Source organism: Lolium rigidum, chromosome 5, assembly GCF_022539505.1.
Source record: "Lolium rigidum isolate FL_2022 chromosome 5, APGP_CSIRO_Lrig_0.1, whole genome shotgun sequence".
Classification (NCBI taxonomy): Eukaryota; Viridiplantae; Streptophyta; class Magnoliopsida; order Poales; family Poaceae; genus Lolium; species Lolium rigidum.
The window spans coordinates 263,547,066-263,558,660 of NC_061512.1; the positions used below are offsets into that span (position 1 = coordinate 263,547,066).

Sequence of the window (11,595 nt, forward strand, 5' to 3'; positions counted from 1 at the left end):
ATCCATCTTTACGGACTGTTCTGTTTTGACAGATTCTGTCTTTTATTTCGCATTGCCTCTTTTGCTATGTTGGATGAATTTCTTTGATCCATTAATGTCCAGTAGCTTTATGCAATGTCCAGAAGTGTTAAGAATGATTGTGTCACCTCTGAACATGTGAATTTTTATTATGCACTAACCCTCTAATGAGTTGTTTCGAGTTTGGTGTGGAGGAAGTTTTCAAGGATCAAGAGGAGTATGATGCAATATGATCAAGGAGAGTGAAAGCTCTAAGCTTGGGGATGCCCCGGTGGTTCACCCCTGCATATATTAAGAAGACTCAAGCGTCTAAGCTTAGGGATGCCCAAGGCATCCCCTTCTTCATCGACAACATTATCAGGTTCCTCCCACTGAAACTATATTTTTATTCGGTCACATCTTATGTACTTTGCTTGGAGCGTCGGTTTGTTTTTGTTTTTGTTTTGTTTGAATAAAATGGATCCTAGCATTCACTTTATGGGAGAGAGACACGCTCCGCTGTTGCATATGGACAAATATGTCCTTAGGCTCTACTCATAGTATTCATGGCGAAGTTTCTTCTTCGTTAAATTGTTATATGGTTGGAATTGGAAAATGCTACATGTAGTAACTGCTATAATGTCTTGGATAATTTGATACTTGGCAATTGTTGTGCTCATGTTTAAGCTCTTGCATCATATACTTTGCACCCATTAATGAAGAAATACTTAGAGCTTGCTAATTTGGTTTGCATATTTGGTTTCTCTAGAGTCTAGATAACATCTAGTATTGAGTTTTGAACAACAAGGAAGACGGTATGGAGTCTTATAATGTTTACCATATGTCTTTTATGTGAGTTTTGCTGTACCGTTCATCCTTGTGTTTGTTTCAAATAACCTTGCTAGCCTAAACCTTGTATCGAGAGGGAATACTTCTCATGCATCCAAAATACTTGAGCCAACCACTATGCCATTTGTGTCCACCATACCTACCTACTACATGGTATTTATCCGCCATTCCAAAGTAAATTGCTTGAGTGCTACCTTTAAAATTCCATCATTCACCTTTGCAATATATAGCTCATGGGACAAATAGCTTAAAAACTATTGTGGTATTGAATATGTACTTATGCACTTTATCTCTTATTAAGTTGCTTGTTGAGCGATAACCATGTTTTACGGGGACGCCATCAACTATTCTTTGTTGGATATCATGTGAGTTGCTATGCATGTCCGTCTTGTCGAAGCAAGAGAGATCTACCACCTTCATGGTTGGAGCATGCATGTTGTTAGAGAAGAACTTTGGGCCGCTAACTAAAGCCATGATTCATGGTGGAAGTTTCGGTTTGGACATATATCCTCAATCTCATATGAGAATAATAATTGTTGCCACATGCTTATGCATTAAAGAGGAGTCCATTATCTGTTGTCCATGTTGTCCCGGTATGGATGTCTAAGTTGAGAATAATCAAAGCGAGAAATCCAAAATGCGAGCTTTCTCCTTAGACCTTTGTACGAGGCGGCATGGAGGTACCCCATTGTGACACTTGGTCAAAACATGTGCATTGCAAAGATCCGGTAGTCCAAGTTAATTAGGACAAGGTGCGGGCACTATTAGTATACTATGCATGAGACTTGCAACTTGTAAGATATAATGTACATAACTCATATGCTTTATTACTACCGTTGACAAAATTGTTTCATGTTTTCAAAATAAAAGCTCTAGCACAAATATAGCAATCGATGCTTTCCTCTTTGAAGGACCATTCTCTTTACTTTTATGTTGAGTCGGTTCACCTATTTCTCTCCACCTCAAGAAGCAAACACTTGTGTGAACTGTGCATTGATTCCTACATACTTGCATATTGTACTTGTTATATTACTCTATGTTGACAATTATCCATGAGATATACATGTTACAAGTTGAAAGCAACCGCTGAAACTTAATCTTCCTTTGTGTTGCTTCAATACCTTTACTTTGATTTATTGCTTTATGAGTTAACTCTTATGCAAGACTTATTAATACTTGTCTTGAAGTACTATTCATGAAAAGTCTTTGCTTTATGATTCACTTGTTTACTCATGTCATCACCATTGTTATGATCGCTGCATCCACTACATATGTTTACAAATAGTATGATCAAGGTTATGATGGCATATCACTTCAGAAATTATCTTTGTTATCGTTTTACCTGCTCGGGACGAAGCAGAACTAAGCTAGGGATGCTTGATACGTCTCAGACGTATCGATAATTTCTTATGTTCTATGCCATATTATTGATGATACCTACATGTTTTATGCACACTTTATGTCATATTCGTGCATTTTACGGAACTAACCTATTAACAAGATGCCGAAGTGCCGGTTCTGTTTTCTGCTGTTTTTGGTTTCAGAAATCCTAGTAACGAAATATTCTCGGAATTGGACGAAATCAAAGCCCGGGGCCTATTTTCTCACGGAGCTTCCGAAGTCCGAAGGAGAGACGAAGAGGGGCCACGGAGGTGGCCACACCATAGGGCGGCGCGGCCCACCCTGGCCGCGCGGCCTGTGGTGTGGGCCCCCGTGCCGCCTCTGACTCTGCCCTTCCGCCTACTTAAAGCCTCCGTGACGAAACCCCCGGTGCGAGAGCCACGATACGGAAAACCTTACTGAGACGCCGTCGCCGCCGATCCCATCTCGGGGGATCCAGGAGATCGCCTCCGGCACCCTGCTCGGGAGGGGATTCATCTCCGGGAGGACTCTACACGCCATGGTCGCCTCAGGAGTGATGAGTGAGTAGTTCATCCCTGGACTATGGGTCCATAGCGGTAGCTAGATGGTTGTCTTCTCCTCATTGTGCTATCATGTGTTAGATCTTGTGAGCTGCCTATCATGATCAAGATCATCTATTTCTAATGCTACATGTTGTGTTTGTTGGGATCCGATGAATATGGAATACTATGTCAAGTTGATTATTGAGTCTATCATATATGTGTTGTTTATGATCTTGCATGCTCTCCATTGCTAGTAGAGGCTACGGCCAAGTTGATACTTGTAACTCCAAGAGGGAGTATTTATGCTCGATAGTGGGTTCATGCCTCCATTGACATGCAGGACAGGTGAGAAAGTTCTAAGGTTATGGATGTCTTGTTGCCACTAGGGATAAAACAACAATGCTTTGTCTAAGGATATTTGTATTGTTTACATTACGCACTAGTACTTAATGCAATTGTCTCGTTGTTTGCAACTTAATACTTGGAAGGGGTGCGGATGCTAATCCGAAGGTGAACTTTTTAGGCATAGATGCATGTTGGATAGCGGTCTATGTTCTTTGTCGTAATGCCCTAAGTAAATATCATATTAGTCATCATGATATGTATGTGCATTGTTATGCCCTCTCTATTTGTCAATTGCCCAACTGTAATTTGTTCACCCAACATGATATTTACTTATTGGAGAGACACCACTAGTGAACTGTGGACCCCGGTCCATTCTTTTACATCTGAAATACAATCTATTGCAATCATTGTTTCTACTATTGTTCTTTGCAAACAAACATCATTCTCCACACCATACGTTTAATCCTTTGTTTACAGCAAGCCGGTGAGATTTACAACCTCACTGTTAAGTTGGGGCAAAGTATTTTGATTGTGTTGTGCAGGTTCCACGTTGGCGCCGGAATCCGTGGTGTTGCGCCTTACTACACTCCTCCACCAACAACCTTCACGTGACCTTCATCTCCTACTGGTTCGATAACCTTGGTTTCTTTCTGAGGGAAAACTTGCTGCTGTGCGCATCACACCTTCCTCTTAGGGTTCCCAACGGACGTGTGCATCACGCGCCATCAAGTGCGCACCCGATAAAACTTTTTTGCACTCCAGGATCATGCCTGGGGACTTGATTCTGTGTAGGATAACGTTGTTTTGCCATCGGCAGTTAACCAGCAAAAGCTGGGCACCTTACTCAATATCCTTTACGCGTTGAGACTTTACCGAAGAATATGGGCCCCGGTGCAAATGTATCGGGTGACCCACGAAGACTTGCAGGAAGCTTCGGCAGAAGGAGACATCGAGTGGCACAACTTGAGTCTACGCACGGATTGCAAGCATCCGCACCTAGACTCGGGGGCTACTCCCATCGGGAGCGCTGGACGCGCACCCGATAGAAGAAGATGATGCTGTTACAAGATGAACAAGAACAATCAAGGAGAATGTCATTAGGTGGAGGCATGCTTTAGTCTCTACCCGAAATATCTTCGGCTAGACACTCGAGGACTACTGACGTGGGCATTACCCTTCGGGTAACTGACATTGCCCTATCCTGTACGGCCCAATAGGAGGCCCACGAAGACACCCGATGGCAAGGTGGGCCACTAGGACGGTGCCGAAGAGGATTCCTTGAAGAACAAGACGAAGAGGAGCCGAACAAGGAAAGTTTAGAGCTAGGTCTTTTGTAAACCTAGACGTACCCGGACAAATCTCTTGAGACCTGGCCTCCTATATAAAGGCCAGGAGAGGGGCTGCCGAGGGACACGATCAATCTTAGCAACTTTAGCCACCAGAAGTCTAGAGCTAGGTTGCCGCAGCACTTAGCCTCTCGACGAGATCACTGCCGAAACCTTCGGCACCCCATTGTGACCCAATATTCTCATAATCAAGATCAGACAGGCAGGATGTAAGGGTTTTACCTCATCGAGGGCCCCGAACCTGGGTAAATTGCTCTCCCCGCTTGTCTGTGAACCGATGTCTCGTGTCAGCCTACATGATTCCATCAACCCTAAGCCCCAATCGGAGGGCATTGTCGAGGAGCACCCTCGTCAGCGGATCTACTGGATGGGGGGTGAACCGGGGAGGCATCCCCTCTCTGTTCTCTGCCCGGTGGCTTCAAGAGCGGCGGCCCTCGTATGAGTTACATTTTGATCTATGTTCTAGAAGGTGATCTACATGTACTGTTTAGTTGCAAAAATGTGATAATACTTCCAGGAATAAACAAAAACCACTGAAGCAAAAAAAAGTTTGCATCCTAGCTTATGCTTCTGTACTGATATCTGTTGTCTGGACACATGAACAACACTAAGAGATAAAAAAAATCCAGTTAGTTGCAGTAGATAATACATGTAGAGATGTTCATATACTTTTGATGCCCATTGTTATTCGCTAAAGTTGCAGGTTTTTCCGGCTCTCAAATAACATCCTTAAATTATATAACGCAACGGCTATCTCACTCACTTACGCGTATGTAAGGGCCAAGCCAAGTTCTTTATGTTACACATTGTTGACGAAAATGGAACACCAACAACAAAGGATGACATTGATCATGAGCGTGATGACGCGAGGTGTTCTTCGAAGCGGATCAGATCGGCAACCACCATGGTTAATTGGCTTGACGCGCAAGTTGGGGGCGATGTACCGGCTGATGCGGCGCAACATGTTCGAGTAGTCAGACTGGCCAGTTTAACTAGAGAGGCCGACTTGACGAGAAAAGTCTAGGTGTAGTTTGATAAGGACCCATCAAGTCATGATGCCATCATTGTTGTGGTCGCTCATGCATGTACAACAAGCGTGCGCGTGGCCGCTGTAAGATTCAGTATATCTGGTGGCATGGACTAAGTTATTTTCGGTGCGCACAAGGGAACAAAGGAAAGACCGAGCCGCATAACGAAAGGCGTGTGATGAAAATGCAAATCTTGGTGTACCTTAGCAGGTTTTTTTGATAGTGAAGTTCTTACTTTGGTAAATTGTTTGTTGAAGTGTAGGTGCTGAATTTAGGAAGATCTTATAATATAACTTCTAACAAGGAGTGATTTACTACGTACAAGGCTGGTGATTTTGGAGCTTTGTATCAAGTTGATGGTTCGCATCGGCGCATGATGAACATGGAACATATCGAGATCAGGACTCAAGATGGATATGAACTGGAGCTCCAAACAGTTAGATATGTGGCAAAGGCTCTAGTGATTTTGGAGCTGTCTATCAAGTTGATGGTTCGCATCGGAGCATGATGGACATGGAAGATATCAAGATGAGGACTCAATATGGTTATGAACTGGAGCTCCAATATGGTTATGAACTGGAGCTCCATCGAGCGATATTCCTTACGCGTAGTGTAAGTGCCAAGCCAAGTTCTTTATGCTACACATTGTTGATGAAAATGGAACACTATCAACAAAGGACGACATTGATCACGAGCGTGATGACGCGGGGTGTTCTTCGAAGCGGATCAGACCGGCAACCACCTCGGTTAATTGGCTTGACGCGCAAGTTGGGGGAGATGTACCGGCTGGTGCGGCGCAAAATGTTCGAGTAGTCAGACTGGCCAGTTTAACTAGAGAGGCCGACTCGACGAGAAAAGTCTAGGTGTAATTTGATAAGGACCCATCGAGTCATGATGCCATCATTGTTGTGGTCGCTCATGCATGTACAACAAGCGTGCGCGTGCCGCTGTAAGATTCAGTATATGTGGTGGCATGGACAGAGTTATTTTTGGTGCACACAAGGGAACAAAGGAAAGACCGAGCCGCACAACGAAAGGCGTGTGATGAAAATGCAAATCTCGGTGTACCTTGATACGCCCGTATCTATAATTTCTTATGTTCCATGCTACTTTTAGGATGATACTCACATGTTTTATACACACTTTATGTCATATTTATGCATTTTCCGGCACTAACCTATTGACGAGATGCCGAAGAGCCGATTCTTTGTTTTCTGCTGTTTTTGGTTTCAGAAATCCTACAAAGGAAATATTCTCGGAATTGGACGAAATCAATGTCCGGGGTCTTATTTTTCCACGAAGCTTCCGAATGCCGAGGGAGAAACGAAGTGGGGCCACGAGCGCCGACACCATAAGGCGGCGCGGCCAAGGGGGCCCGCGCCGCCCTATTGTGTGGCCCCCTGTCAGCCCTCCGACTCCGCCCTTCCGCCTACTTAAAGCCTTCGTCGCGAAAACCCCGGTATCGAGAGCCACGATACGGAAAACCTTCCGCGAGACGCCGCCGCCGCCAATCCCATCTCGGGGGATTCAGGAGATCGTCTCTGGCACCCTGCCGGAGAGGGGAATCATCTCCCGGAGGTCTCTTCATCACCATGATCGCCTCCGGATCGATGTGTTAGTAGTTCACCCTGGACTATGGGTCCATAGCAGTAGCTAGATGGTTGTCTTCTCCTCATTGTGCTATCATGTTAGATCTTGTGAGCTGCCTATCATGATCAAGATCATCTATTTGTAATGCTACATGTTGTGTTTGTTGGGATCCGATGAATATTGAATACTATGTCAAGTTGATTATCAATCTATCATATATGTTGTTTATGTTCTTGCATGCTCTCTGTTGCTAGTAGAGGCTCTGGCCAAGTTGATACTTGTAACTCCAAGAGAGGTATTTATGCTCGATAGTGGGTTCATGCCTCCATTGAATCTGGGACAGTGATAGAAAGTTCTAAGGTTGTGGATGTGTTGTTGCCACTAGGGATAAAACATCGATGCTTTGTTTAAGGATTGCTTAGATTTAGGAAGCAATGTTTTTCTTAATTAAACCTGGCAGCACATATATGGAGAGTCAACCAGACAGATTTGTGGGATTTGTTACGGTAAGTTAGGAAGTTATCGATTTTCCTAATTTTAGTCTGATCTCAAATCGTTCAGCTAGGGGGTTTTGTGTAAAAAATACTCTTGCGTTAATTTCCGTGCCAAAAATCTATAGGCACTATAGAAAGGAACAGAGGGAGTAACTTCTAACAAGGAGTGGTTTACTACGTACAAGGCTGGTGATTTTTGGAGCTTTCTATCAAGTTGATGGTTCGCATCGGCGCATGATGGACATGGAAGATATTGAGATCAGGACTTAAGATGGTTATGAACTGGAGCTCCAAGAAGTTAGATATGTGGCAAAGGCTCTGGTGATTTTGGAGTTGTCTATCAAGTTGATGGTTCGCATCAGCGCATGATGAACATGGAAGGTATCGAGATCAGGACTCAAGATGGTTATGAACTGGAGCTCCAAGAAGTTAGATGTGTGGCAAAAGCTCAGGGGAACCTTATCTCACTTAAAGAATCCCATGGAAAACAATCATATCTACCGTGTTGATCAAAATAAATTAATCATGCGAGTCAAGAATGACATGAAGCTAATAACAAAGGGGAAGGACTAGGATAATCCTCACATTTGTGTTGTGCAAACTAGATGTTTAGATGTAGTGGTGCGCCTAATTTTTGAAAGTGAGATTTCAAAATTTGTTTTCGATTATTCAGAAAAGGACTCCAAAGAGCTAATATATAGAGATATAAATAATAGCATGTAAAAAAGCGTGGTCGGCAGGATTCGAACCTGCGCGGGCAAAGCCCACATGATTTCTAGTCATGCCCGATAACCACTCCGGCACGACCACTATGTGATTGTTCTGCTTAAATAGATTTAACATCGTTTGTCTCTCCCTCTAAACACCTCTTTGAACTGCTTTCTCTGATCTCAAAGTAGAGAAAGAACTGCAGATTGCGATAAAAAAAAGCAGTGTGTTCGATGTCACACATGTACAAACCGATCAATCAGTCAGTTGAACCAAATGTGCATTTCAATTTTGAGGCTAATTACCCCCATCATGTCCATCCACTCGCAATTGAATCACTGTTACACTGTCAGAACAATACATTTCTTCAGTAAGCTCAGCTCATGGTTTGGCTCCCGCTTCGAGATCGATCTCTGAACGTTTTCTTGGCTGCGCCGGAGTGGCCAACAACGTAGGACCCGAACCCCCACACCGTGATGACCAGAGACAGGATCTTGAACCCGCTCATCGGGTCATGGAACCAGATCACCGCCGCCACGCTCGTCACCGGCACCCTCACCGCGTTCAGCACGCCCGCCAGCACCGTGGAACCAAGGTACACCACTCCCGTTGCGCCCAGCACTCCCAGCTGGAACGTAGCCGCCGACCACCCCAACACCATCGCGTACCCCGCCTTGCCTCCCCCTCCGGCGCTGAACACCGCCGCCTCCATCCGCATCGCCCCGAATCCCTCCCCAAAGGCGGCGAGCCCGGCCGACGTGAAGGCGAACGCGGACAGAGACACCGCCACCTGCTGCTCTAGAACCACGTGGAACCGGGACGACGACGAAACGCCGCCATCATTATTGCCGGCAGCAGCGAGGTGCGTGACGAAGGCGAGCTCCGAGAGCGCGAAGATGAGGCCGTGGAGGGCCGAGCCGGCCACGTCCAGCACGAAGCCCAGCGCATACTGCTTGCCGGTCACGCCCGGGTACCTATCGGAGCCCGAGTCCAGCGCCACGATCACCACGCCGGCGGTGATCACGACGATGGCGTTCACCGTCGACAGCCCCATCCGGTTCTTCTGCTTCACGATCAGGCGGCCGAAGACCGCCGAGAAGGCGAGGGACGACGCGGCGACGAGGGAGGCGGTGGAGGCCGGCAGGTACGCGTAGGCCCATGCGTACATGAGGTTGTCGGCTGCGCTGAGGAGGCCCAGCAGGGCGTACCAGAGGCACAGCCTCGGCGGCGGCGGCCACGTCGGCGACGCCCCGTCGAGCAGGAGGTAGCAGGGGAGCAGGAGCAGCGCAGGAATGGGCCAGCCGGCGACCGCGGACCACGACAGGATCCACTTGCTCTGCCCGCCGCCGTTGTAGTAGAGCCGCGACAGCAGGCTCGACGCCGGGAACGCGGTGAGCATCGCGCCGGCGCTGAGGACGAGGAGCGCCCAGAATGAGCCGGGCTTGCTGCAGTACGCCGCCGTGGAGGCAGACATGATCTTCGATGCTTTTTGGCGCAGCGAGACGTTGGGCTCCTCCCAGTCCTCTCCCATCGCTGCAACTTCTGGCTAGCAACAAAGTGGAGCAGGAGAACAAAATTCAGATATGCTGTAACTCCTCCAAATTCAGAAATTCAGACATGCAGCCTATAACAACAACAAAAAAAAAAAAGCATGGCCGTATCGATGCAACTGAACTCTGAATTTGCAACAAAATTCAGTAAAATAGAACCACTACACTGAAGGCAGCATGCCAGCAAGATAGTAGTATGGCAATACTTAATTTGAAGACAGAATAAGGTTCATTGGACAAACGGAACCAAGAGCTGTGTGGCTGAAATTCATCAGGTCGTGCTCAAATTCTTGGTAAATAATATAGTACTAGCTAACATATGTCTAAATTGACCAAAATCCATCATGACAATTTATTCCATAGCATAAATTATCATTTTATTTACTACTACCTTCGTCCCAGTTCATAGGGCTTGCGCATATCCCTAGGTTGTCAATTTGGCCAAGATAATATCAATTGTATAATATAAATATTATATCATTAGAAAGTAGAACATCTAAGCTTTCTAATGACATATATTTTGTAATACATATCTTGCATTATCATTGTCAAATTTACGACCTAGGCACACGCGTAAGCTCTATGAACTGGAACGGAGGGAGTAGTAAAAAAGCAAAAGCTTTCTGCTTCTCAGTCTACGTACTCCGCTGCAGATAACCTAGTACACTGATGAGTCAGTAGATCTCGCCAATCTGACACCAAACCGGTCAGTATATCCATACAAACCCAAACTCTAACAGAATTCCATGGTGATTTGTCTTTCGAGGGAAACGATGATTAGAGGTGACCGGTGAGGAGAATTGGATAATCTAGCCCTAGGATTGGACGGGGCAGAGAACCAAGAAACTGAATTCCACTCTGGGAGGAAGAAGTTAGACCGAAGAGGGGGAAAGAATTGTACCGGACCTGGGGCTGGAGCTGTGAGCGGGATTTGGATGGCGTGGTGCCGGAGCCCATTGCCGCCGCCATCGCCGCCGTGCTTCTCCATATCCTCTGCCGGCGGCCGGGCCGTGCGATGTGGTGTGGAGCCTGGAGTCGGAAGACGCCAAGACGGCGACGACTCCCAGCTGAAAACAGCCGGCCTCACAACCTTCCCTTTGTTTTCTGTGTTGGAGTCTTGCAGCAGAGATTGATTGGTATGGCACGGTAGGTAGGGTCGCGTCCGATCGTGCCCGGTGTGGATTCTTGCTTCCTCGAACTCTGTTTCGGGAGCCAAAAGGGCGAACGTTTTCTACGTGTTTCAGCGGTGTACACACAACAACCCAGGACTACTTACGTGTGTCCCTCGATCGTGGCCACTTCTTCAGAAAACTCCCCGCATGTTTCCTTGCGTACTTGTTGAAAATAAATAGAATAGGGCTCAATCGAAGCTATTTTCGATAAAGGGGATATATCAACACCAAGAGTCTAGATATTAAGGATGCACACAGCTGAAAAAACTAAAGAGGCAGAAGAAAAAATGACCCCACCGAAGCAATCAGAGATTCATCACAGTACACTACAGGAATGGAGCTAGACGCCGACGGCCAGACTCTATGCCGAGGGCTTTTTATCGGGGCCGTCGGCGTACCTCCTCGCCAGGACACCGCCGGAAGACGACCGTCGGCGTAGAGGAGGCTACGCCGAAGGCAGCCGTCGGCGTCAACCTGGCCCTCGGCGTAGCACCGGCATCGCCTGCCCTCGCACCTGCGCCGTCACCGCCCGCTCACGGCGTCAGACAGACGCCGAGGGCTACCCTCGGCATAGGGCATGGCCCCCCTATGCCGACGGCCACCCTCGGCATA

The 11,595-nt window shown here is 46.6% G+C and overlaps 1 protein-coding gene and 1 non-coding gene across 2 annotated transcripts; both read right to left on the minus strand.

The window, feature by feature from the left end:
• Positions 1 to 8,281: 8,281 nt before the first annotated feature.
• On the minus strand, positions 8,282 to 8,363 carry TRNAS-AGA. The gene has a single exon. It is a non-coding gene; the product is annotated as a tRNA-Ser (tRNA).
• A 182-nt stretch (positions 8,364 to 8,545) lies between these two features.
• LOC124658125 (probable purine permease 5) lies at positions 8,546 to 10,799 on the minus strand. The gene is made up of 2 exons (XM_047196551.1): positions 10,713 to 10,799; positions 8,546 to 9,783 (listed from the first exon to the last, which is right to left on the minus strand). The coding sequence occupies exons 1-2, from the start codon at positions 10,797 to 10,799 to the stop codon at positions 8,638 to 8,640; spliced, it is 1,233 nt and encodes a 410-aa protein (XP_047052507.1). The 3' UTR covers positions 8,546 to 8,637.
• Between the last annotated feature and the right edge of the window lie 796 nt (positions 10,800 to 11,595).

What these genes read in the sequence shown, in the direction of transcription:
- LOC124658125 (XM_047196551.1), bottom strand. Translation starts at nt 10,799, where the DNA reads ATGGAGAAGCACGGCGGCGATGGCGGCGGCAATGGGCTCCGGCACCAC. An exon ending in CAGCTCCAGCCCCAGGTCCG is followed by an intron (nt 9,784 to 10,712) that starts GTACAATTCTTT and finishes GCGATGGGAGAG; the next exon opens with GACTGGGAGGAGCCCAACGT.